The following is a 27128-nucleotide window of genomic DNA, read 5'->3' as shown; positions in this document are numbered from 1 at the left end:
GGCCGGTAAATGGAGTTTAGACACAGATTAGCCATGCTGTAACTCAGGGTTGTCCAACATACAGCCCATGGGCTAGGATTCAGCCCGTCAAAGGTTTCCATCCAGCCCGCAGATATATTTCAGAGATGAAAATTTTCCCACTGTCTTCTTCTTTCAGAAGAATTCTTTTTAAAAATTTCACAGCTGACAGGTGCTGACATCACGAATATCAGCTTCTGCACTTCGGGCAAATTCAGGCTTGTCCGGCAGGTTCCCACTTTCTTGTTCAAAGCCCACTGGAAAACCCCAAATCAATCCAAAGTTCAGAAACCACTGTTCCCGAGGTCAGCACCTATCAGCTGTGAAACTGAGCACGATTTGTTTTAAAACAGCTGACCAACCACAAACCCAGATGGTGCTTCCAATTAAGCTGCTGTGCTGAGCGCTCCTGCTCCCTGTAATTGTCATACAGAGAGAGGACGGAGTGGGGGGGGGGGGGTGGTTGCAGAGAGAGGGAGGTCAGTGGGTGGGGGGGGGGGGGACAGAGAGAGAGACAGAGAAGGGGGGGACAGAGACACAGAGAGAGAAAGGAGGGGGAACAGAGAGAAAGAGAAGGAAGCAGAGAGAGAGAAAGAGAGGGGAGCAGAGAGAGAGAAAGAGAAAGAGAGTGGAGCAGAGAGAGAGCGATGGTGACTTCATTTGTGTAGATTAACTGTCCTGGCAAGTGGCACCGTAAACATAAAACACTTTGTCAGTCAAAGTTTTAAGCCTGCGTTGAAATGCTTCCTAATCATTTTGTACTTTAACTCACTGCTGGATTATTTTCCTTGCAGCTTGAGACCCCTATCAGTTTCCTCCTGCATCTCTCCCTGTTGTTCCAGCCCATCCAGCCTTGCCCACAATTCCTCCTCAATTAGGATACCTGACTTGCAGTCACCACTACCATCACCACCCTCCAAATCTGCCACAAAAACCTCTTTGGGCTTTGGGTTTTCCTTTGGCTTATGAGCTTTTCTGAGTCTCCCTTCAGAATTTATATCTTTAATTTCTAGGTTTTCGTTCTGAATTTTCTCCTGAACCTGGGTCAATTTCCTGGGACCTAGGCAATGGGGATTTTGTTTTATGTTAGGAGTCTCTCCTACATCCACATCGTGCACCCCGATTTGTCCCTGCAGATCCCTTTAAACACTGTCAACAGCCTTGTTAGGTCTCTTCTCTGTTCTGCGTTTAAATAGGAGAATACAGTGTCTAATTTCCCTAACATTTCAGTGTGAGATAACCGGACGGTAGGGGGTTCGATTTGGGAATCAGCCAGGCCTCCTCCTAACTCATTCTCACTGTCCCTTTCGCCCTCCTCTTTCGTGAGTACCTGACAGGGCCTGTCCTTGTTTGTGCCCTTCCTGGCTGTGATACCATTTTAACATATTGATGAGGCACAGTATTTACTTTTCCATATGATCTGGGGTGTCAAATATATAATTCACTTGGTTAATTCTCTTTATTACTCTGTACAGGCCTCTGAACCAGGCTTTCAATGGTTCTCCCTGTATTGCTAATCGTACTAACACATCATCTCCAGGCTGAAATGTTCTGGCCTTGGCATGTTTATCCATCTGCCTTTTCATTGTTGTCTGGGAGGTTTTTAGGTGTTACTGAGCCACCACACAGGCTCTCGTGAACCATTCGCGGAACATAGAGATGTCATCTAACAGGGAAGATTCATCCCTGGGTCCCAAAAACCTCTCCTTGATTAGTTTTGGAAGACCTTTCACCTCGTGTCCATAAACTCATTCAAAGGGACTAAAGTCTGTGGACCCATTGGGTGAGGCCCTGGTACCAAACAGAAGAAATCCCAGCCCTTTGTCCCAGTCATGGGAGGTACTCATAGCAGTGTGCCCTGATCATTGTCTTTCGGGTCTGGTGGTACTGCTCCAAAGCCCTTTGTGACTGTGGGTGGTAGGCTGAGAACTTTAGTTGGGTTATGCCCAGATTACCTATGACCTTTTGAAAAATACTGGACATAAAATTTGTGCCTTGATCTGACTGGATCCCAGCAAGCAGCCCATCTCGGGTAAAGAATTGGGTTAGCCCCTCCACCACTATCTTGGCAGAGATAGTTCTTAGAGGGATAGCCTTTGGCAATCGGGTAGCCACATCCATAATGGTGACAAGATACTGGTAGCCCCCTTTTGTTTTCGGCAGGGGTCCCACACAATCTACCAGCACTCTGCTGAACAGTTCCCCAAAAGTCACTATGGGAATTAAAGGTGCAGGTTTTATTGCAGGTTGAGGTTTCCCCACAACTTGGCACATGTGGCAAGTCTTACAGAACTCCACCACATTCTTGTGGAGTTGTGCCCAGTGAAGATGCTGTCTGATGCGGGCTTGGGTTTTTCTGATACCAACATGTCCAGCCATTGGTATCTCATGGGCTATTCTCAATATTTCCCTCTGGTACCTCGGCAGCACCACTACCTGGTGAACCACCATCCACTCTTCATCCACAGGTCTGTGAGAAGGTCTCCACTTCCTCATCAGCACCTCATTCTTTAAATAGTAGCACTCTGAAACTCCCTCTGCTTCCGCTTCAGTTTGGGCAGTCTGTGCTAACTATTTTAACCCTGGGTCGGCTTGCTGAGCTTTGACCAAGGAAGACCTGTTTAACACATCCTCTGGGACCTCTAACCTCCCAAAGAGGATTTCAGATAACGGGTCATCTGTCTGCAGTGCCAGTTCAGCCTCCTCTGACGGAGCTTGTTTGGCCTCACCACACAGTCAGGAAAAATTCCAGGGACCTTTTCCTGTAACTGCTCTGTCTTCCTGACCTCTTTCGGTCTTTCTAAAACTACTGGGGAAGCTACCATCTTCGCCCCCGCCAGGAGCAGGCCAATCCCGTCCACAGGTCAAATAGGGACAATCCCCACACATAGCGGTCCTGAAACAGGGTCGCTCTCCAGGCGCACCCGGTATAAAGGTATGGCAATATACTTTCCTTTGACACTGTTTACTATAACTCTAACATTCAATGCACTCTCTGGGGGATAGGTCATGCCGTATCCCAGCAGAAGGGATTGAGTGGCCCCTGTATCACTAAGTATGACTGTGGGCTTACTCGCCTCACTTGCGGGGTATGGGGTTACTGTTCCTCTGGACACAAAATCCTGGCAACTCTCAGGGATTTTGTTAAGTTTTCCCACATTCTCAGTGGTAGGTTTACTGGGTTTTACTGCTGCAGTTAAAGCCACAGCCTAGTCTGCTGTGTTTTCCATCAGGGCCCTTATACTGCACTGGTCTAGTTTACCCTGACTACACCTATGGGTTTTCCCCGTAACTTCCAGCAGTCAGCACGATGGTGACCTGCCTTATCACAATGGAAACATGCAGGCTTTTGGGCATCACTCCTGTTCTCAGCACCTTCCTTTTTGGCCTGAGGAGGGCCCCCTGTGTTTCCCACTCTCCCTTCTTGCTCATGGCTGTTCATCCTCCTATCACCCTCCCACCTTCTATCCTGTTCAGGTTTTTGGAGGTGACTAGGGAAGGGTTTCCCGTGGAGCAAGGGCTTGTGAATAAGTGTATAATCATCAGCCAGGATTGCTGCCTGCCTGGCTCCTGGAACCTTTAATTCCTCCACATGTTTTCTTATGGAAAAGGGAAGCAAGAGTTTGAACTTTTTTGAACTCCTGAAGGAGGATCACTGTTCTGAGGTTTTCCTAAGTGGAATCTATCTAAAATTCTTGTATCCATGTCAAAAGCGAGTTGCTTAACCATTTCGAACTCAATGTCAAGTTTTTTCTGGCTGCTTTCGGTACTAGCTCATATGCACCCAGGATAGCATTTTTAGTCATCTCATAATCTGATGAACTCTCATCAGGCAACAGTGAATAAACCTCATGGGCTTTTCCAGTTAGTTTGCTCTGCAATAACAGTGTCTAGCTGTCTACTGGCCACTTCATCTGTTTTGCAAGTTTTTCAAAACAGATGAAAAATGCTTCCACATCCCCTTCATTGAACTTTGGTATCAACTGGGAGAACTTTAAGAGCTCAGCACCTAGTCCTGAGCTAGGTGTAACTCCCTCGCTAGCAGTGCCTTCACTGGGTACATTGGATCTTCCCCTATTCAGGTCAAGCTGCCTTAACTCACTTCGGAAATCTCTTTCTTTTTCCCTTTCCTCTCTTTTTCTCTTTCCTTGCTTTCTTTCTCCCTTTCCTGGAATTCACTCTGTTCTTTCTCCTTCTGAAATTCTAATTCTAGTCTCCTCTGTTCTAGTTGTACCTTAGCTAATGTAACTTTGTCTCTTTCAGGTTCTATGCCTGTCTCCGGTTCTTCAGTGTCAAACTTAAAATAGTTGGCCACAAGTTTTAGGATTCCAGGCTTCCTAGGTTTTGGACGGATAGTAAGCTCTAACTGCCCAGCTACATTCCTCAACTGTTCAACAAATAGGGCTTTTAACCTGGTCCAAGTTATTTCACTCTGTTCCAGGAAGGTACTGGCCTCAAATATGGACGTTTTATTACTCTAGCACTGAAAACCACAAGAAAACCTTGATTGAAGTTTTTAAATTATTGCTAGGGATCAATTTGATTTCCTGCTTCCAATTTCCCGTTTGTCTTTAGGTTTGATCCCAGACGTGAACCTCCAAATTTCTGTTACAAGAGGAGGGGTTGAAGGGCTTCCCTCTTTTCCCTCTCCTTGTTAAAGTGGATGTACGGCCAATTCAGTAGGTGTTTGATTATTTATTTGCTATGATCATAACAAGAACCAATCGGACAGGTTTTCTTAAGTTAACAAAGAAAGAGGTTGACTTTATTGTACCAAAACGGAACGATTAAAATAATAAACAACGCACCAACTTGCACTCTCACACACACAGTAGAGGTTTACACACAGACAAATAGGTTACAGAGTAGGGAAAGGTAGATTGGCTGAGTTAGAGTCTATATAAATGGTATACGTTCTGTGAAATTTGGTAATTCGGCTGGCTTCTAGCTGAATTCAGTGGTCCTGAGGCTTTTAGTTTGAAGAGGTAATTGACTGGTTTGGTAAGTATTTTGAGATAGTGATGCTGATGATTTCCTCCGACAAGGTTTCTGATTGTAGCCGGAGTATGCAAAGGTGGTCAGTTAACAAGCAGGATTTGAAAGCTTTCAAGCTCGAATGGAGAGAAAGAGAGAGAGACCTGCACTTAGGGTCTGCTCTTGTCAGAGTCCAGTTGCTTCTCCTCTGCGGGAGAGAAAAACACCAGCTTAATAAAACACAGATGGGGAGGGGCTTGTCACATGACAGTCACTCAGTCATTCAAACATAGCAGTTAACAGTATTTCTCTGCTTGCTGACAGAACAGGTAGTTCCTTTAAACTTCCTGGGTCTTGGTTCTTGCTGGGGACTGAGCAGACATTTTGTCACTCTCCTCACAGTGCTTTGCAATGTATGATACAGTGTAGCAAACTAGGTGATCATCTTAAGCTGAAAGGATGATTTTGCTGGCAGCTTGTCCTTTAAAAAAAAATATAGATTCACAATTCTGGTAGTGGATTAAAGAAAATTGTCATTCAACACAACGCATTGGCATAACAGGGGGAACAGAGGTGGAGGGGGGAGAAAGGGAGAGGGTGGAACAGAGAGAGAGGGGAGAACAGAGAGAGAGAGAGGAACAGAGAGAGAGGGGAGGGAGAGAGCGAGGGGAGGGAGAGAGAGGGGGAGAGAGCAAGAGAAGGGGGAGAGAAAGAGAAAGTGACAGAGAGGGGGTGAAAGAGAGGGGGAGGGGGGAGAGGGAGAGAGAGGGAGGAATGGAGTGAGAGAGAGGGGGAGAAAAAGAGAGGGGAGAGAGAAAGTGAGTGAGGGGGACAGAGAGAGAGAGGGGACAGAGAGATGGGGACAGAGTAAGGGGGGAGGGGGGGGAGAGACTGAGAGGGGGAGAGAGAGAGGGGAGGAAGAGAGAGACAGTGACAGAGAAGGGGGAGAGAGAGAGGGGGAAAGATAGAGAGGGGGAGAGAGAAAGTGAGAGGGGGGACAGAGAGGGGGGGAACAGAAAGATAGGGGGAACAGAGAGAGGGAGAGAGAGAGGGCAGCGAGAGACAGAGGGGGCAGATAGAGAGAGGAGGGAACAAAGAGAGAAAGAGGGGGCAGAGTGAGAGGGGGGACAGAGAGGGGGGGAACAGAAAGATAGGGAGAACAGAGAGAGGGAGAGAGAGAAGGCAGCGAGAGACAGAGGGGGCAGATAGAGAGAGGAGGGAACAAAGAGAGAAAGAGGGGGCAGAGTGAGAGGGGGGACAGAGGGAGAGGGAGAACACTGGGAGAGAGAGAGAAAGACAGAGAGAGAGGGACAGAGAGTGATCAAGATCACTCCTGACTGATGGATGTCTATCTGGAATACTCTGCATCGCTACAACAGGTGAGCGGGCAAACATTGACTACATGTGCAAGCAAAATAAATGCCAGGTATCTCACTAAATCAGTGTCCAACATAGTGATGAGAAAGTAAGTCAATAAATGAATCTTCTCATTTAAAGCTTCTTCACCAAAATGTACATTTGTTGTTGTTTTCATTAATAGTAAGATTATTTTAATGCCTTTATCTTTCCGAAATTGTCTCACCGGCCCTGAAAGGTAAGACAAAAATTGTAATGTGGCACCCCCCCCACCCCCCTCCCCACCGCCCCACGCGAAAAGGTTGGGCACCCCTGGTCTAACTGAAGGACAGAACAGAGGCCCAAGGAGTTGAAAGGCCTTTTCCTGTTCCTATGTTTCTATGAGCCCAATTTTAACTCTGTGTAAGTGGGTGGATTTTGAATGAGTTAAAATCTCACCCTATTTGTTCCTACCATCTGCACTGACATATGAGAAGCAGCGGGAGTAAAGAATGGCGGCCTGCAAGTGCGGGCTGCTCGCTGCCCGCTGCCACAATCTTCCTTGCTGCGGCTCTGGATAATGAGCCGGTTGGGCCGCCCCCCAATCACAGGGAGGGGGCGGGCTCTCCGTCCCCGGCAATGGCGTCAGCTGCCCGTGTGCAGACGCTGGTGCAGCCCTGCTGAGTCATTAAAATTTTTAAAGGGCTACTCCCACAATGTATTGCCGATAAATCTATCGCCTTAGCTCAGTAAAATGCCAGCCATGATAAATGACCATGATTGGGTGAAATACTGGAGGTCAGCCAGCATCTGTAGAACTGGGGTTAGGGGTGAGGGGTTAGGGGTGAAGGTGTGGAATGGTGAAGTCCTACCTTAAAGAACAAGAAAGGGTTTCTTTCACTACCATTTAGGGCCCCCTCACCATTTGCGTTTGAGATATCCTTGGGCGACGTTCTTGGACACAAGTTGACTGCAAGTCTTTCTGTTCCAACTGAGACTTTTTATGTAGCACTGCTTAATGTGACTTTTATTCAATTTCAAACTTTTGATGCATGATGTTGATATCATCACCTCAATCCAAAGTGAAAGATTTTTCCTTCCCTCAGTCCTTTTATCAAGTATTGTCACGATCTTTCTTTAGTGTTTAAGGGCTGACTCTTTGCAATGTGACAAAGTGGGGGAGGGGAGGGGAGAAATCTGAACGGAAAAAAAAGGGGCCCCGAGGGAAACAAGGAGCAGGTTTCTGAAGTGTAGGATGCGGGCGCACCGGAGGAGGCTGTGGCTCGGGGGATAGCATACTCACCTCTGAATCAGACTGTTGTGGGTTCAAGTCCTACTCCAGAGACTGGAGTACAGCAATCTAGTGCAGTACTGAGGGAGTGCGGCACTGTCAGAGGCGCTGTCTTTCAGATGACCCATGAAAGCAAGGCCTGGCCTGCTCTCCCAGGTGGATATAAAACAAAAAAGTCCCTTGGTACCTCTGAAGAAGGGCAGGGAGTCCTCATAAGAAATAGGAGCAGCAGTAGACCATTCGGCCCCTCAAATCAGCTTTGCCATTTCATATGATCATGGCTGATCTGCCTTAACACCATTTTCCAACTGTTCTTGATTTCCCAGAGAGACAAAAGCCTTAAATATACTCAACAATGGAGCATCTGTGGTGAGAATTCCAAAGATTCACAGCCCCAATATACCGGACAATATTTATCCCACAATCAACATCAGTGAAAACAGATTATCTGGTTACTATCTCATTACTGTTTGTGGGAGCTTGCTGTGCACAAACTGGCTGCCATGTTTCCTACATTACAACAATGACTACACTTCAAAAATACTTCATCGGCTGTAAAACGCTTCTGGATTTCCATGTAGAAATGCAACAAGACCTGGACAATATCCAGGCTTGGGCTGATAAGTGGCAAGTAACATTCACGACACCATAGTGCCAGGAAATGAACATCTCCAACAAGAGAGAATCTAACCATCTCCCCCTTGACATTCAATGGCATTACCATCACTGAATCCCCCACTATCAACATCCTGGGGGCCACCATTGATCAGAAACTGAACTGGACCACCCGCTTGGGCGGCACAGTGGCGCAGTGGTTAGCACTGCAGCCTCACAGCTCCAGGGACCCGGGTTCAATTCTGGGTACTGCCTGTGTGGAGTTTGCAAGTTCTCCCTGTGTCTGCGTGGGTTTTCTCCGGGTGCTCCAGTTGCCTCCCACATGCCAAAGACTTGCAGGTTGTTAGGTAAATTGGCCATTATAAATTGCCCCTAGTATAGGTAGGTGGTAGGGAAATATAGGGACAGGTGGGGATGTGGTAGGAATATGGAATTAGTGTAGGATTAGTATAAATGGGTGGTTGATGGTCAGCACAGACTTGGTGGGCCGAAGGGCCTGTTTCAGTGTTGTATCTCTAAATAAAATAAATAAATAAATACTGTGGCTACAAGAGCAGGTCAGAAGCTGGAAGCTCTGCAGCGAGTAACTCACCTCCTGACTCCCCAAAGCCTGTCCACCATCTACAAGGCACAAGTCAGGAGTGTGATGGAATACTCTCCACTTGCCTGGATGGGTGCAGCTCCAACCTCACTCAAGAAGCTCGACACCATCCAGGACAAAACAGCCCACTTGATTGGCGCCCCATCCACAAACATTCACTCCCTCCACCACCGACGCACATTTGCAGCAGTGTGTACTATCTACAAAATGCACTGCAGCAATGCACCAAGGCTCCTTAGACAGCACCTTCCAAACCCGCGACCTCTACCACCTGGGTCAAAATCCTGGAACTCCCTTCTTAAAACACTGTGGGTGGATTGCAGCAGTTCAAGAAGGCAGCTCACCACCACCTTCGCAAGGGCAATTACAGATGGGCAATAAATGCTGGCCTGGCCAGCAACTCCCACATCCCATGAACGGAGGAAAAAATGGTTGTGAAAGTGCGATAGAAATCAAGCCTTTCTTTCATTCGGCCCATGGTGCCTATTCTGGCTCTTTGAAATAGCTATCCAATCAGTCCCACTCTGATGAAGAGTTCCGATGAAGGGTCACTGACCTGAAATGTTAACTCTGCTTCTCTCTGCACAGATGCTGCCAGACCTGCTGAGTATTTCCAGCATTTCTTGTTTTTATTTAAGTTAAATCTGGGTTCCTCTGGTTACCGACCCTCCTGCCTCTGAAATAGTTTGTCCTTATTTACTGCATCAAAACACTTGATGATTTTGAACACCTCTATTAAATCTTCCCTGAACCTTCTCTGCCCTAAGGAGAACAATCCCAGTTTCTCCAATCTCTCCATGTAACTGAGGTCCCTCATCCCTTTTACTATTGTTGTAAACCTTCTCTGCTTGTTGCTTTAAGAAGGGTTTAAGATTAAAGAGTTTTCATCACAGTAGTGGGAACATTGCTCTGCAATCTGAAAACGCCCTCTGGATAATGAGATCTCGATGGTTGCTTTGTGCATTATGGATATTATATAACACTCACACAATACCCTGGGAACAGCTTTGAACTTCGCGAGTGACATAACTGGCTAAAAGTTATCTTCTGATATGTATCCGATCCTCTCTCTGCATGAATGTGGAGTGACTGTAAATATAGCTCTTCATATAATATATGATATTAAGTATATTAAATATATATTTTTCAATATTATTCAGCTGTTAATGCACTTACACATTCTCACACACACAATCACACTCAAACACACACACATTCTCACACAGCCACACACCTACACACTCCTTCACACTCACACACTCACTCACACACCCTCAAGCGCAATCACACCTTGACACACTCACACCGTCACACCACCTCACACACTCACACACACACATTCACGTATTCACCCACAAACACGCTCACACACAATCACACACACTCACTCACACACTCATATCTCACACCCTTGTACACTTAGACACTCTCACACACCTACATACACTCACTCACACACCCTCACACTCACACACACACCCGCGCACACTCACACTCACATGCACACTCACACACACACACCCTCACAATCACACCCTCACACACTCAGACACCCTCACACACTCACACTTATGCAGTTGAATGATGCCCTGCATCGCTGCAGGCAATTAATCTTAGCATTGATGAAGGAATGTGCATTGAGTTAATTCTCTCGATATTCCTGCAATCTACTCCCATGTGTTGGCAGAAAACTGTCTGTTGACTGACAGATTGGGCTGATAACATACAATGTCTCTGTGCCTGCAGTGAGTCTGCGGCAGGCAGACTGACTGAGAGGATTCCCTGAATCCACCAAGTGGACAGTTCTTAGATACAGGAATCTATTCAGGTCAAACAAACCAGCCTGATTTTGAGAGATCATTGTGACTTACCGTGACCTCCCAAACTCTTCACAATCCACAAACCTCAACAACTAGCTCTGACGCCCAGTTTGTCCAGTGTGATACCCCTCCCTGCTAACCTTCTATATCACTATAACCCCTAGCATAATAATTCCAGGGCAGAAGGCAAGAGGCAGGTGGGAATGGGGAGGGTGTGCAGAGGGAAAGATAGAGGGTAGTGGGAGAGAGAGTGGGGCAGTGAGAGAGAGAGTGGGGCAGTGGGAGAAAGAGTGAGGCAGTGGGGGATAGAGTGGGGCAGTGGGAGAGAGGGAGCAGTGGGAGAGAGAGTGGGGCAGTGAGAGAGAGAGTGGGGCAGTGGGAGAAAGAGTGAGGCAGTGGGGGATAGAGTGGGGCAGTGGGAGAGAGGGGGTAGTGGGAGAGAGAGTGGGGCAGTGGGAGAGAGAATGAGGCAGTGGGAGAAAGAGTGAGGCAGTGGGGGATAGAGTGGGGCAGTGGGAGAGAGAGGGGAGCAGTGGGGGATAGAGTGGGGCAGTGGGAGAGAGAGTGGGGCAGTGGGGGATAGAGTGGGGCAGTGGGAGAGAGGGGGCAGTGGGAGAGAGAGTGGGGCAGTGAGAGAGAGTGGGCAGTGAGAGAGAGGGGGCAGTGGGAGAGAGAGAGTGGGGCAGTGGGAGAGAGAGAGTGGGGCAGTGGGAGAGAGAGTGGGGCAGTGGGGGATAGAGTGGGGCAGTAGGAGAGAGAGTGGGGCAGTGGGAGAGAGGGGGCAGTGGGAGAGAGAGTGGGACAGTGGGAGAGAGGGGGCAGTGGGAGAGAGAGGGGGCAGTGGGAGAGAGGGGGCAGTGGGAGAGTGAGTGGGGCAGTGGGAGGGAGGGGGCAGTGGGACAGGGAGTGGGGCAGTGAGAGAGAGTGGGGCAGTGGGAGAGAGGGGGCAGTGGGAGAGAGGGGGCAGTGGGAGAGAGAGTGGGGCAGTGGGAGGGAGGGGGCAGTGGGAGAGAGAGTGGGGCAGTGGGGGATAGAGTGGGGCAGTGAGAGAGAGTGGGGCAGTGGGAGAGAGGGGGCAGTGGGAGAGAGGGGGCAGTGGGAGAGAGAGTGGGGCAGTGGGAGGGAGGGGGCAGTGGGAGAGAGAGTGGGGCAGTGGGGGATAGAGTGGGGCAGTGAGAGAGAGTGGGGCAGTGGGAGAGAGACTGGGGCAGTGAAAGAGAGTGGGGCAGTGGGAGAGAGACTGGGGAAATGAGAGAGAGAGTGGGGCAGTGGGAGAGAGAGTGAGGCAGTGGGTCAGAGAGGGGTCGGGGGTAGAGTGGAGCAGTAGGACAGAGAGTGGGGCAGTGGGAGAGAGGGGGCAGTGGGTGAGAGAGTGGGGTAGTGGGAGAGAGAGTAGGGCAGTGGGAGAGGGACAGAGGGAGAGTGAGTGGGGCAATGGGGGAGTGAGTGGGGCATTGGGAGAGAGAGTGGGGCAGTTGGACAGAAAGGGGGAGCGGGGAAGAGGGGAGCAGTGGGGGAGAAATTGGGGCAGTGGATGGGAGCACAGGACGGGGGTGGGGGTAGAGCGGGGAGAGATTTGGAATGCACTGTATGATTGGGTGGCTCAACAGTGTCTTTGAAAAGGGAATTGGATAAATACTTGAAGGGAAAAAAATTGCAGGGGTCTGGGAAAAGAGCAGGGAGTAGGGCTGAATGGATTGTTCTTCAATAGAGGGGCCAGCACAGACCCACTGGGCTGAATGGCCTCCTCCTGTGCTGTAAGATTCTATTCATATTAGAGCAGGAGGAGTGGGGCTGAGGGGGAGGGAGAGAAGGGAAGGGGCAGGAGGAGTGAAGCAGAGGAACGAGTGGCAAATAGGAGAAAGAGGAATCAGGGATTGGGTTTAAGAGCAAAACGGGGGTGAAGAATGTGAAAAGGAGTGGGGTGGAGGGGAAGGCTGGCGGAGTGGAGGGGGAATGGGGGAATGAGGTACAGTGGGGAGGTGGGAGTGGAGGGGGAATGGGGGAATGAGGTATAGGGGCGAGGTGGGAGTGGAGGGGGAATGGGGGAATGAGGTCCCGTTGGGAGGTGGGAGTGGAGGGGGAAGGGGGAATGAGGTACAGTGGGGAGGTGGGAGTGGAGGGGGATGGGGAATGAGGTACAGTGGGGAGTTGGGAGTGGAAGGGGAATGGGGGAATGAGGTACAGTGAGGAGGTGGGATGGAGGGGGAATGGGGGAATGAGGTACATTGGGGAGGAGGGAGTGGAGGGAGAATCGGGGAATGAGGTACAGTGGGCAGGTGGGAGTGGAGGGGGATGGGGAATGAGGTACAATGGGGAGGTGGGAGTGGAGGGGGAATGGGGGAATGAGGTACAGTGGGGAGGTGGGAGTGGAGGTTGAATGAGGTACAGTGGGGAGGTGGGACTGGAGGGGGATGGGGGAATGAGGTACAGTGGGGAGGTGGGAGTGGAAGGGGAGGGGGAATGAGGTACAGTGGGGAGGTGGGAGTGGAGGGGGATGGGGGAATGAGGTACAAGTGGAGGTGGGAGTGGAGGGGGAATGGGGGAATGAGGTACAGTGGGGAGGTGGGAGTGGAGGGGGAATGGGGGAATGAGGTACAGTGGGGAGGTGGGAGTGGAGGTTGAATGAGGTACAGTGGGGAGGTGGGAGTGGAGGGGGATGGGGGAATGAGGTACAGTGGGGAGGAGGGAGTGGAGGGGAATCGGGAAAGAGGTCCAGTGGGGAGGTGGGAGTGGAGGGTGAAGGGGGAATGAGGTACAGTGGGGAGGTGGGAGTGGAGGGGGATGGGGAATGAGGTACAGTGGGGAGGTGGGAGTGGAGGGGGAATGGGGGAATGAGGTACAGTGGGGAGGTGGGGGTGGAGGGGGAATGGGGGAATGAGGTACAGTGGGGAGGTGGGAGTGGAGGGGGAATCGGGGAATGAGGTACAGTGGGGAGGTGGGAGTGGAGGGGGAATCGGGGAATGAGGTACAGTGGGGAGGTGGGAGTGGAGGGGGATGGGGAATGAGGTACAGTGGGGAGGTGGGAGTGGAGGGGAAATGGGGGAATGAGGTACAGTGGGGAGGTGCGAGTGGAGGTTGAATGAGGTACAGTGGGGAGGTGGGAGTGGAGGGGGAATCGGGAAAGAGGTACAGTGGGGAGGTGGGAGTGGTGGGGTAATGGGGGAATGAGGTACAGTGTGCAGGAGGGAGTGGTGGGGGATGGGGGAATGAGGTACAGCGCGGAGGTAGGAGTGGAGGGGGAATCAGGAAAGAGGTACAGTGGGGAGGTGGGAGTGGTGGGGGAATGGGGGAATGAGGTACAGTGGGGAGGTGGGAGTGGAGGGTGAAGGGGGAATGAGGTACAGTGGGGAGGTGGGAGTGGTGGGGGAATGGGGGAATGAGGTACAGTGGAGGAGGGAGTGGAGGGGGAATCAGGAAAGAGGTACAGTGGGGAGGAGGGAGTGGAGGGGGAATCGAGGAATGAGGTACAGTGGGGAGGTGGGAGTGGAGGGTGAAGGGGGAATGAGGTTCAGCGGGGAGGTGGGAGTGGAGGGGGATGGGGAATGAGGTACAGTGGGGAGGTGGGAGTGGAGGGGGAATGGGGGAACGAGGTACAGTGGGGAGGTGGGAGTGGAGGGGGAATGAGGTACATTGGGGAGGTGGGAGTGGAGGGGGAATCGGGGAATGAGGTACAGTGGGGAGGTGGGAGTGGAGGGGGATGGGGAATGAGGTACAGTGGGGAGGTGGGAGTGGAGGGGAAATGGGGGAATGAGGTACAGTGGGGAGGTGCGAGTGGAGGTTGAATGAGGTACAGTGGGGAGGTGGGAGTGAAGGGGGAATCGGGAAAGAGGTACAGTGGGGAGGTGGGAGTGGTGGGGTAATGGGGGAATGAGGTACAGTGTGCAGGAGGGAGTGGTGGGGGATGGGGGAATGAGGTACAGCGCGGAGGTAGGAGTGGAGGGGGAATCAGGAAAGAGGTACAGTGGGGAGGAGGGAGTGGAGGGGGAATCGGGGAATGAGGTACAGTGGGGAGGTGGGAGTGGAGGGGGAATGGGGGAATGAGGTACAGTGGGGAGGTGGGAGTGGAGGTTGAATGAGGTACAGTGGGGAGGTGGGAGTGGAGGGGGATGGGGAATGAGGTACAGTGGGGAGGTGGGAGTGGAGGGGGAATGGGGGAATGAGGTACAGTGGGGAGGTGGGAGTGGAGCGGGAATGGGGGAATGAGGTACAGTGGGGAGGTGGGAGTGGAGGGGGATGGGGAATGTACAGTGGGGAGGTGGGAGTGGAGGGGGAATGGGGGAATGAGGTACAGTGGGGAGGTGGGAGTGGAGCGGGAATGGGGGAATGAGGTACAGTGGGGAGGTGGGAGTGGAGGGGGATGGGGAATGTACAGTGGGGAGGTGGGAGTGGAGGGGGATGGGGAATGAGGTACAGTGGGGAGGTGGGAGTGGAGGGGGAATGGGGGAATGAGGTACAGTGGGGAGGTGGGAGTGGAGCGGGAATGGGGGAATGAGGTACAGTGGGGAGGTGGGAGTGGAGGGGGATGGGGAATGTACAGTGGGGAGGTGGGAGTGGAGGGGGAATGGGGGAATGAGGTACAGTGGGGAGGTGGGAGTGGAGGGGGAATGGGGGAATGAGGTACAGTGGGGAGGTGGGAGTGGAGGGGGATGTGGAATGAGGTACAGTGGTGAGGTGGGAGTGGAGGGGGATGGGGAATGAGGTACAGTGGGGAGGTGGGAGTGGAGGGGGATGGGGAATGAGGTTCAGTGGGGAGGTGGGAGTGAAGGGGGATGGGGAATGAGGTACAGTGGGGCGGTGGGAGTGGAGGGGGATGGGGAATGAGGTACAGTGGGGAGGTGGGAGTGGAGGGGGATGGGGAATGAGGTACAGTGGGGAGGTGGGAGTGGAGGGGGAATGGGGGAATGAGGTAGAGTGGGGAGGAGGGAGTGGAGGGGGAATCGGGAAAGAGGTACAGTGGGGATGTGGGAGTGGAGGGGGATGGGGTATGAGGTACAGTGGGGAGGTGGGAGTGGAGGGGGAATGGGGGAATGAGGTACAGTGGGGAGGTGGGAGTGGAGGGGGAATGGGGTATGAGGTGAAGCTGTGCAGCTTTTGTTTTCTGCACATTCCTTTCTGCTGCCTGGAGGGATTTGGGGAATATAGAAAGATCCCCTAATAATGGGCCAACAATTTGAATTCAAGCCACTTCCTCTTGTGATACACATTGCAGTTCCTTGTCTGGAGCCAAGAATCCACGATCTCTCTGCATTCTTTATATGCTAATTCAGATCGGGAAGCTGGAGCTGTTATCAGATGCAATCACATCCAGCCCTTTGTGCTTTTCTCCAGCACAATCTCGCAAGGCCAGTTATAAATCCTGGCCAGCCAGCAAGTCTTAGATCGAGGCCTTTAGCAGATTCCAGCATATACAACATCATCAGTTATTTTAATAAAGTTCCGCACTGAATTTCACCTGACTGTGTTACCCAGCTGGGACATGATTAATGAACAATCCTTATCGTCTGTATGATTGGTTTGGGGTTTTTGGTATCATTAGGTTTGTGCACAGGCCCTGTGCATTGCAGGTAAGAAGACTTTCACACACACTGGTGAATGATGATGAGCAGCAAACTGCATTTATATAGCACCTTTAACATAGCAAAACATCCCGAGGTGCTTTTCAGAAGCTTTACCAAACAAAATCTGACACCAGGACCCATAAAGAGCTGTTAGGACAGGTGACCAAAGCTTGGTCAAAGTGGTGATTTCAAGGAGCATCTTAAAGGAGCAGTGAGAGGCAGAGAATTGGAGAGGTTTAAGGGGGGAATTCCAGAGCTTGGGGTCCAGGCAGCCGAAGGCACGGTCGCCAATGGTGGAGGAATTAAAGTCAGGGATGTGCAAGAGGCCCAGAATTAGAGGAGCGCAGAGATCTCAGAGGGTTGTAGGGCTGGAGGCGGTTACAGAGAGAGGGAGGGGTGAGGCCATGGAGAAATTTGAAAACACAAATGGGAATTTTAAAATCGGGGATTGTCAGTCCTGGAGTCAGTATAGGTCAGCAAGCACCAGGCAATTCACTGGGGAAATTCTGTGAAGTGACATGGAATCTTCTAGCCTGGCAATTTGGCATAAACCTGACTTGTGCTGATTATTTATAGCTCGTGGCTTGACGGTGCCTGACCAACATTCTGATAAATACGGGCCCAGTCCAGCCCAAATATCCTCACAAACTCCCACTGCAGCACCTCTATTGGCAGAACGGTGTAATTACAGTGTGACAAGTTTACATAGGCATTATCAATGTGCATGTCAGAAGTTACAATAGTGCAAGTATAATTTAAGAAGTACGGTCATCTCCAGTGCTGATGAAAGGCATAAACCATTAACTCTGCTTCTCTCTCCATAGATGTTGCCAGACCTGCTGAGTACTTCTAGCAACTTCTATTTGTATTTAGTCATTTCATGTTATATTGTCTGCCTGGTTAATCTGGCTTGTCCCGAGAGGTAGGATTTGGAGTGTTATTAGCTGCTGCCAGTGGGCAGAGCCTTTGAACTTCTATTTGTCCTCAGTATGTGCCTGTTCAGACCATTTCCTCACTGTGGGTGTGTGAGCAGAGGCCTCATAGGGACAGTCCAAGTTTAACAAAGCTTCGCATTAGGAACTGCCCAGCAAAGTTCAGAATGCTCAGGAGCAAGGCTGCAGTTATATATATCTCAAAAATTAAGGTTGCACAGCTCTTGGGGTTTATAATAGTTCGGGAAACAACCAGGAGGTAGCACTGTAAAGATTCATGACACACTAATACCTCGGATAAACAGCAAATTGTTCTTTCTGATGCTGAGAGCATTTGAAAAGAAATCCGTCCAAAGAATGTTTATGACTCTGTTCGTTTTTCCAGCCCTTGGCAGGCCGTAGCTCTTCGAAAATATTAGGATCTGATTCATTGAATCAGACACGAGCTGGCAAAGTAGGAATGTGGCAGTAAATCACAGTGTGTTTACAAAGCACAGCGACATTCTGCCATACAGTTAGCTGCTGACAAATGCACTATCAAATCAGAGTCTAAAATCCCAATCAGCCCAACCTGGTGTAACAAATCATTCACCCCCAGTCCATCCCATTCTCCACAATCCCAATGGATCAACCCCTTCCCATTCACTCCCATTCACCAGAATCCCGATGGATCAAATCCCTTTCCATTCACTCCTGTTCTCCACAATCCCAATGGATCGAGCTTCTTCCCATTCACTCCCATTCACCAGAATCCCGATGGATCAAATCCCTTTCCATTCACTCCTGTTCTCCACAATCCCAATGGATCGAGCTTCTTCCCATTCACTCCCATTCACCAGAATCCCAATGGATCAAATCCCTTCCCATTCACTCCCATTCACCAGAATCCCAATGGATCAAATCCCTTCCCATTCACTCCCATTCACCAGAATCCCAATGGATCAAAACCCTTCCCATTCACTCCCACTCACCAGAATCCCATTGGATCAAAACCCTTCCCATTCACTCCCATTCTCCACAATCCCAATGGATCAAACTCCATCCCATTTGTTAACACTGTGTAGAATCCTAATGCTGATTCATTGAGAACTCATTGCTTTCTGTCTCTCTGGCTATAATCGACCCACTGCTAAATTACGATGAGAGTCAGTGCCTCAGTCCTGAGTTCTAATTGTAAAAAATATCTTTTCATCAATACTTCTGTCATTTTTGTTTAAACTGAATCTTCAAATGAGTGATTCAAATGGACTGTGTTTTTTTTTAATTTAAGGAATCCCAATGCAATTAAAATTCTGATTTATCAGGATGAAGGTCCCTGGGCAAAACAGTTCGATATTTGCCTGGAATCTGAAGTATTGTGTGGAAAGATTCTTGCAGTTTTGAAAGTCCATTGGATTTAGGGCCCAGTTTGTTCTTTGCATTGACATGGTGATGTACATAGTTTCTTAATCCTGGCATAGAAAGGGCTTTGCCTTATTACTGATAAATTGCAGTCTTATGAGGAAAGAGCAGGGAGTGGGACCAATTGGATAACTCTTTCAAAGAGCCAGCACTGGCATGGTGGGCTGAATGGCCTCCTTCTGTGCTATAAGATTCTGTGATGAGTTCTGCTCCGTCTGAAACATGTGCTAGTGCCTTGGGTGGGTAGGTATATCAATGGAAGACATAGAATCATATGAGGGAGGCCATTCTGCCCATTATGCCTGTGTTGGCTCTTTGAAAGAGCTATCCAATTAGTCCTACTCTCCCACCATTTTCCTATATCCCTATAGCACATTTTTCCCCTTTAGTACTTCTCCAATTTCTTTTTGAAAGTTAATATTGAATCTGCTTCCACCACCCTTTCAAGCAGCGCGTTCCATATCGCAACAACTCGCTGTGTAAAAAACATTCCCCCCTCATCTCCCCTCTCTGAGTCTTTTGCCAATTATTTGAAATCTGAGTTCTCTGGTTACTGATCCTGCTGCCACTGGAAACAGTTTCTCTTTATTTACTCAGTCAAAACCCTTCATGATTTTGAACGCCTCTATTAAATTTCCCCTTAACCTTCTCTGCCCTGAGAACAATCCCAGCTTCTTTAATAATAAAAACAAAATATTGCAGATGCTGGAAATCTGAAATAAAAGCAGAAAGTGCTGGGAATACTCATCATGTCAGGCAGCATCTGTGGAGAGAGAAACAGAGTCAACATTTCAGGTTTGTGACCTGGTTGAGATTTCCGCTTATCTCTGTTTATCCAGCACAGACACGATGGGCCAAAGGGCCTGTTTCTGTGCTGTATATAACTCTATGACTCTTTTACCTTGTTCACCAGTTCTGATGAAAGGACATCGAGCTCAAACATCTCTGTTTCTCTCTCCACAGATGCTGTCTGACCTGCTGAGTATTTCCAGCACTTCCTGTTTTTATCCCAGCTTTATCTCCAGTCTCTCCATGTAACAGAAGTCCCTCATCCCTGGAGCTGCCTTTTACTATGGCCCAAGGTCCTTCCTTCACCTCTAGCGTGCCAGAAGCTTTGTTTGCAGAGGTTACGCTTCACAAAGGAAATCATAGAGTTGTAGAGTCATTACTATATTGCATTGCAGGCTGCAAACCCAACCTGAATAGTAGCTTCAATACAGACGTTGCCAGGGGTTGCCAGCCCTCCAGGAATGCTCTGTAGTCTCCAGGGATTAAAGATGAACCTCCAGGACACAACTGGGATCAGCAACTGGGACAGAAATCACAGGGGCTTTGAATAAAAATTGTGGCTTTGAAAAAAACTTTGGAAACTTTTTTTTACTAGTTCTGAAAATATTGAACATAGGAAACCACAGTCAAAAAAGCATCAGCCAATCGAGTAATGGGGCCTTTATTCATAGAATGGTTACAGCACAGAAGGAGGCCATTCGGCCCATTGTGTCCGTGCCAGCTCTCTGCAAGAGCAACTCACCCCGTCCCACTCCCCTGCATTTTCCCCGTAGCCCTGCAAATATTTCTCTCCAGGTAATTCTGTTTTGATGGCTTTACCATTGGGTTATGATGGCTGGACACTGTGAATGTGTCAGGCAACCAATCCTGAGAGAGTAGGGGGGTGGGGGGGTGGGGGGGGAGGGAGGGGTGGTGGGCGGGGCAATAGGTGGCAGAAGGTCATGTGATGACACGTCCAGAAACATAGAGTTGGCTGCAAAGGTTAAAAAGGCATCCTGCATCTTCATTCCACTGGCTCATTCCTGGTCGCTACTGAGGATATCACCAGAATTAGCTGTGTACAGATGCACAAAGCAAGTCACAGACACATTGCTTACCATGGACAAGAAGCAGCAGCATTGTAGAGCACTGAAATATTATAGAGTGGGAGGATACCCCTGCACCCATATTGCTCCATTGAAACTAGATACTACATCAGTAAACATAGCTTCTACTCTCTCAATCTTTAGCTATACAGTCCAGACTGGGAAAGTACCTGTGCTACTCAACTAGTAATCCCAAAGCCTGAGCACAGACTTCAAATAACTGGGCAAAAAAAACAGAGGAGGAGATGAGCAGAATTTTTTTGATACACACAGTGAGTTGTGATCTGGAGCGCGCTGCCTGAAAGGGCGGTGGAAACAGATTCAATAACAACTTTCAAAAGGGAATTGGATAAATAATTGAAGGGGGAAATTTGCAGGATTATGGGGAAAGAGCAGAGGGGCAGTGGGACTAATTGGACAGCTCTTTCCAAGAGCCAGCACAGACACAATGGCTCAAATGGACTCCTCCTGTGCTGTATGATTCTCTGATTCTAGTAATCCAGAGCTCACGAGTTCAAATCCTACCGTGATAGATTGAGAATTAGAATTTAGTTTAAAATCTCTGGAAATAAAAATCTGTGAGTAACATTGACCTTGAAGCTGTCAGATTGATGTTAAAAAACCTACTGGTTAGGTTTACTGCTCGTCCGTAAGTGGGGATAGTCCTTCTGCTCGAGCCACTGTAGTCCATGTGGTTTGATATGACTGAGTGGATTCACGGGCTGTTTCAGAGGGCAGTTAAGAGTCAACCAGGCTGGTGTGAGTCTGGAGTCACATGTAGGCCAGACCAGGTAAGGATGGCAGATTTCCTTCCCTAAAGGGCATTAGTGAACCAGATGGGGTTTTACAGCAATCCAGTCATTACATGGTCATCATTACTGAGAGCATTATGGAGAATTTACAACACAGTAACAGGCCATTTGCCACGGCAGTGTTTCTGCTCCACACGAGCCTCCTCCCACCCTCCTTCATCTCACCCTATCAACATATCCTTCTATTCCTTGCTCCCTCATGTGTTTATCCAGCTTCCTCTTAAATGTATCTCTTTATTCATTTCAACACATTGTATGTGCTCACTGAGCTGAAATTCTAGTGTGGGATTTGAACTCTTGTTCTCAGGATTGCTGCTTAGTAACATGGCCACTACTTGACCATCCCACTCAAATCACTTACCAGAGGAACTCTATAGAAAACCAAGGTCTGTGTGTTTCTCACATTCAATGTCTTCAGGTCTAATCTACTTCCTGCTAAATTCTACAGCAGTTGCCAGATGACATGTTCGCCATTCAATAAACTGTGCGGAAATAATAATTGTTATTTTTATAAAAGCATCTCCTCTCCGAGCTGGAACTAATGTGGATTACAAAGGGACAATAATGACCGCATTAAATAGTTGTTATCCTGTATATGCAATGACAGCGTGAGACGTAATGACAGTGTGAAGGGCATTGTCTAAAAGGTGCTTTAGCTGTTCAGTGTCTGTCATGACAAACAGTCCTTCACATTGGCATTATCCTGTCACCAATTTCACATTTGTTCCTTGAAACAGCAGGCAACACTCAACAGCCAGCAATTTATTCTTAGGTTGTGTGTCAGCTCCTGTACATTCAAACCGAGAAAAAGGGAATGAGGCACTCACTCCTTTCTGCTATCGTAATATACGTGTCTCAGTGGCAGCTCCTGGGCATATAAATTAATAAACCTGAGAGAATCTAACCATCTCCACGTGACATTGAATGGCATTACCATCACTGAATGCCCCACTATCAACATCCTGGGGGTTACCATTGACCAGAAACTGAACTGGAGTAGCCACATAAATAGCTACAAGAGCAGGTCAGAGGCTGGGAATTCTGCAGTGAGTAACTTACCTCCTGACTCCCCAAAGTCTGCCCACCATCTACAAGGCACAAGTCAGGAGTGTGATGGAATACTCTCCACTTGCCTGGATGGGTGCAGCTCCAACAACACTCAAGAAGCTCGACACCATCCAGGACAAAGCAGCCCACTTGATTGGCAGCTCATCCACCACCTTCAACCTTCACTCCCTCCACCACTGATGTACAGTAGCAGCAGTGTGTACCATCTACAAGATGCACTGCAGCAACGCACCAAGGCTTCTTCGACAGCACCTTCCAAACCTGCGACCTCTACCACCTAGAAGGACAAGGACAGCAAACACATGGGAACAACACCACCTGCAAGCTCCCCTCCAAGTCACACACCATCCTGATTTGGAACTGTATCGCCGTTCCTTCACTGTTGCTGGGTCAAAATCCTGGAACCCCCCCCCTCCCTAACAGCACTGTGGGTGTGCCTACCCCACATGGACTGCAGCGGTTCAAGAAGGCAGCTCACCACCACCTTCTCAAGGGCAATTAGGGATGGGCAATAAATGCTGGCCGAGCCAGCGATGTCCACATCCCCCGAACGAATAAAAAATAGCAGGCAATGCGCCATTCCTGTCTGGTACTGAACGGCCTGTAAGTGTCTCAGTATCAGCTCCTGCACTAGTGCAGTACACAGCAGGTAAGAGGGAACAATTTAGGTCACTGCTGGCTCTGCACAATAGACTATCAGCAAAGATAAGCAGTGATGAATTTGTACATGATGTATAGAATAAGTCATTTGGGAACAAGTTTCAAGGCACGACCAATCTTGATGCTTCATCTCCCTGGTCTGCAACTGGACTGCTGGTGGTTTGTGCTGTGATATTTATATTGCTGGTGTAGTCATTAACAGCGACAGTAACATTAATAATTAACATGTACCTCGCAAGATATAGAACTGAAAAAAACTCTCTTACTTTTCAAAGCAGGCATTTAGTGTTTGGCTTACATTTAGAAATTTCAGGGCTGTTTGCTGGGATGGGCACTATACTTGGAGTTGAAAGAGGGTTCAATTGGGTATCTCAGAGCATCTCAAATGCCCCCAAGATCTGGCCCTACCGGCCACTTTGCAGCAAGCTGCTTGCAATCCAATAATCGTACAAGTAATGTTTTCTAATTGGCTGCTTATGTGTAGATGAAGGCTGCCTTTCCCTGGCATTCCAGGCGTACACAATCCCCGACTGCTCCTGCCATCAGCACTGAGTTGCCAACCGTCCAGAACTGCCCTGGAGACTGCAGGACTTAAAGATTAAACTCCAGGACAACTGGGGAGAAAATCATAGGGGTAGTGAAAAAATTATGTTATAAATAAATATATATTCTTTGAACACTTTTATTTACTGGTTATAAAAATATCGGACTTGGGAAGTAAAGGCTATTTTTACACAGAATGGACAGTTGAGAAACATGCCATTTGGCCCTTCTGCTCTCTGCTTATGCCCCACATGAACCTCCTCCAAATTCCCTTAATTTAACCTTATCAGCCAATTGGGTAATGAAGGGTCATCTTGGTACAGGAAGGCGGGGCACCATGCTGATTGACATGTTGGGTGACCAATGGTGGGAACATGTGGGTAGAGCACCATGAGGATGGACATGTCGAGGAACCAATGGCAGAGGTGTGCGGGCCGAGGGGCTTAAAGGCAGGACGTCACATGTTAACACCTCCAGGAATATGTCCAACCAGAGATGTCGGCTCTACCCCAGCCCCCACCCCTCCCCCCTCCCCCCCCCCCCCCCACCCCCCAACACCCCCCCCCCCCACCCCCACCAACACCCCCACACCCCAGACAGCCTGTGAGCAGCCACACGAACAGTTCAGGAGTTGGTGTGTAAATATCTCATGGGATAGCTGTTGAGGTCAGTGTGTTCCTGGCTCATTTACCTCTAACAATAGCACAGGTCTACGAGTGAATGAAATGATGAGTAGTGGAGTTTTACTATCCAGCTATCCCGAGACTCTGTGAGTTATATTCGTCCTTGACGAAACTGAGCAACGGGCTGTAGCCAATCAGCTGTCCATTTTACACCACAACTGTTGATAACAATGGATAGAAATTCACTCAACTGATTGGCTCTCACCTGTTACCTGCTTTCTCTGTGGACTAATTTCACCCTCACTTGGTGTAAAGAAAGGAGCTGAATTTATATAGCAGCTTATTACACTGCTCACGTTTCACACTTCCAGTAAAAGGCTTTGAAATGTACCCACTCTTATGAAGGTGAATGCAGCAGCCATTTCTGTGCATAGTAAGATCCCACAGACAGAAATGAGATGGTGATAAGTTCACCCTTTCTTTGGTGATGGTTAAGGGGAAGTGTTGACAGCTCCTCTTTAAATAGTGCCACTGGTCTTGAACATCCACGCCATCAGATCTTGGTTACAAAGGTCCCGTCTCAAGGAAGGAGATGGCAACACTGCAGTCCTGGCTGAAATAGGTTCCGTGGACATGCCCTGTAGTGGGAATTGAATCGAAAAGAATTCTCTGTGATGATTCATTCATTGGGAGCAGTGATAATAGTTGGACATCTCGAACTCACAATTAACAAAGAGAATGAGGGAGGGAAAAACAAGGACTTGCATTTCTATAGCACCTTTCATGACCTCAGGACATCCCAAAGTGCTTTACAGTCAATGAAATACTTTTTGAAGTGTAGTCACGTAATGTAATGCAGGAAACACAGCAGCCAATTTGTGCACAGCAAGATCCCAAAAACAACTATGTGATAATGTCCAGATAATGTGTTTTTTTTAGTGACGTTGGGTGTGGGACAAATACTGGCCAGGTTACCTTAAGTAACTTCCCTGCTGTTCTTCGAAATAGTGGCCATGAGATCTTTTACTTCCATCTGAGAGGGCAGCTGAGGCCTCAGTTTAATATCTCATCTGAAAGACAGCGTGTCTGACACTGCAGCACTCCCTCAGTACTGCACTGGAGTGTTAGCCTGCACTGAAGTCTCTGGAGTGGGACTTGAACCTACAACCTTCTGCATTGAGGCAAGAGTGTTACCATGGTTGTGGTAGGAGCACCATGTTACCATGGTTGTGGTAGGAGCACCATGTTACCATGGTTGTGCTGGAGCACCATGTTACCATGGTTGTGGTAGGAGCACCATGTTACCATGGTTGTGGCAAGGGGACTTGAGTTTATTTTCTCACTGATACTAATAAAATCTGACACAGAGAGTTTTGTACAGGATGATGAAGGGTGATAGTTTCATAGGGTGATAGTTTGGGCTAGTTTTTTCATCCTCGTCTTCAAATGCCCTCGTGGCCTCGCCCTTCCCTATCTCTGGAATCTCCTCCAGCCCCACAACTCTCTGAGATCTCTGCACTTCTCTAATTCTGCCCTCTTGAGCATCCCTGATTTTAATCGCTCCACCATTGGTGGTCGCGCCTTCAGCTGCCTGGGTCCTAAGCTCTGCAATTCCCTCCCTAAACCCCTCTGCTTTGCTTTACTCCTTTACGATGCTCCTTAAAATCTACCTCTTTGTCAAAGCTTTTGGTCATCTGACCTAATATTTCCTTATGTGGCTCAGTGCTATACCTTGTTTTGTAATGCTCCTGTGGAGTGCCTTGGATGTTTTATTCCATTAAAAGCGTTATATAAATACAGTTGTTGTTGTTGTTGAAGGGTGGATAGGGGGCCGGAGAGTCTGCATTATATTCCACATCAGCATTCCGTATCGGGCAGAGGGAAGCAGACATCAGAAGGAAGGGAGCTTTGTCTGATTTCATATTGGTATTAGACGAGTTCAGATTGCAGGTCATTTACTGACCAAGGATGACATTAAACAGACCAAAGAATGCATTGTAACTTTGGGCAGTGAACAGAGAAACAGATCGATATCTATAGAAACATATAGATGACCAAAGAATAGAGGGGGAGACGAGGAGAAAAATTTTTACGGAGCAAGTTGAAATTTACCGGGCTATGGAGAAGAGCAGGGGGAGTCAGACTAATTGGAAAGTTCTTTCAAAGAGCCAGTATAGGCATGAGGGGCTGAATGGCCTCATTCTGTGCTGTATCATTCTATGATTGTACATGGTGATTTAACACTAATCAAACATGTTTGAATTGTACATTTTTCTTTCTAAACAGTTCCTTCATTCTGGGGATTGGTAAATTCTGCCTGGAACCTGTGTTCAGTCGGAAAGAGGCAGTCACCAATCAACATTGAGACAAGCCACATGATCTTTGACCCCTTTCTCACACCTCTCCGCCTTAACACAGCGGGCAAGAAGGTAAGTGACAGCAAACAACCTCCTCACCCTTTCTCTGAACGGCTGTCTCCCCTGAAACGTGCAGAAATCTCAGTCATCATCTTGACATGTGAGGGCAGAAAATGTCCAAGTAATGCTTTAGTTTCCCAACTCTCGTTTGTTTGAACATTCTGTCCAAGTTGACCTTTGATAATCGACAGAAAAATAAAAATTCACCTGACAGCGTTACCCAGCCTTGGAGAAATTTTACAGCTTTAATTACTTTCCTCTCAACTAATATTAAATGGATTGAATGGCATTCCAACATGGTGAATGAATATTTATGAGCACATGTTTTTCATGCTTCTGACATTTCGTCAAGAAATGTGACAGTATGGGTTTACCATGAATGTTTGGCAATGGGTCCTTACCACAAGGATCGAACTGGCTGGCTCTATTTTCCCTTGAAGTGAAGATTCAGGGGTGACCTAATTGTGGTCTTTAAAATGAGGAAAGATTTTGATAGACACAGAGAATGTTTCCACTTGTGGGGACGAGCATCACCAGAGGCCGTCAATATAAGATGGTAACCAAGAAAGCCATTAGGGAATTC

The 27128-nt window shown here is 48.6% G+C and overlaps 1 protein-coding gene across 2 annotated transcripts in view; it reads left to right on the top strand.

The window, feature by feature from the left end:
* The window catches only part of ca10a (carbonic anhydrase Xa), a 640282-nt gene that overhangs the window by 246227 nt on the left and 366927 nt on the right, over positions 1 to 27128 (top strand). For both annotated transcript variants that reach the window (XM_068058728.1, XM_068058727.1), the window contains exon 3: positions 26415 to 26557. In XM_068058728.1, the coding sequence (XP_067914829.1) occupies positions 26415 to 26557 (143 nt within the window). The remainder of the gene's footprint in view (positions 1 to 26414; positions 26558 to 27128) is intronic.

The sequence above is a fragment of the Heterodontus francisci genome, chromosome 26, assembly GCF_036365525.1.
Source record: "Heterodontus francisci isolate sHetFra1 chromosome 26, sHetFra1.hap1, whole genome shotgun sequence".
Lineage (NCBI taxonomy): Eukaryota > Metazoa > Chordata > Chondrichthyes > Heterodontiformes > Heterodontidae > Heterodontus > Heterodontus francisci.
The sequence above is the reverse complement of the archived record's forward strand: the minus strand, read 5'-3'. Positions and strand labels throughout refer to the sequence as shown.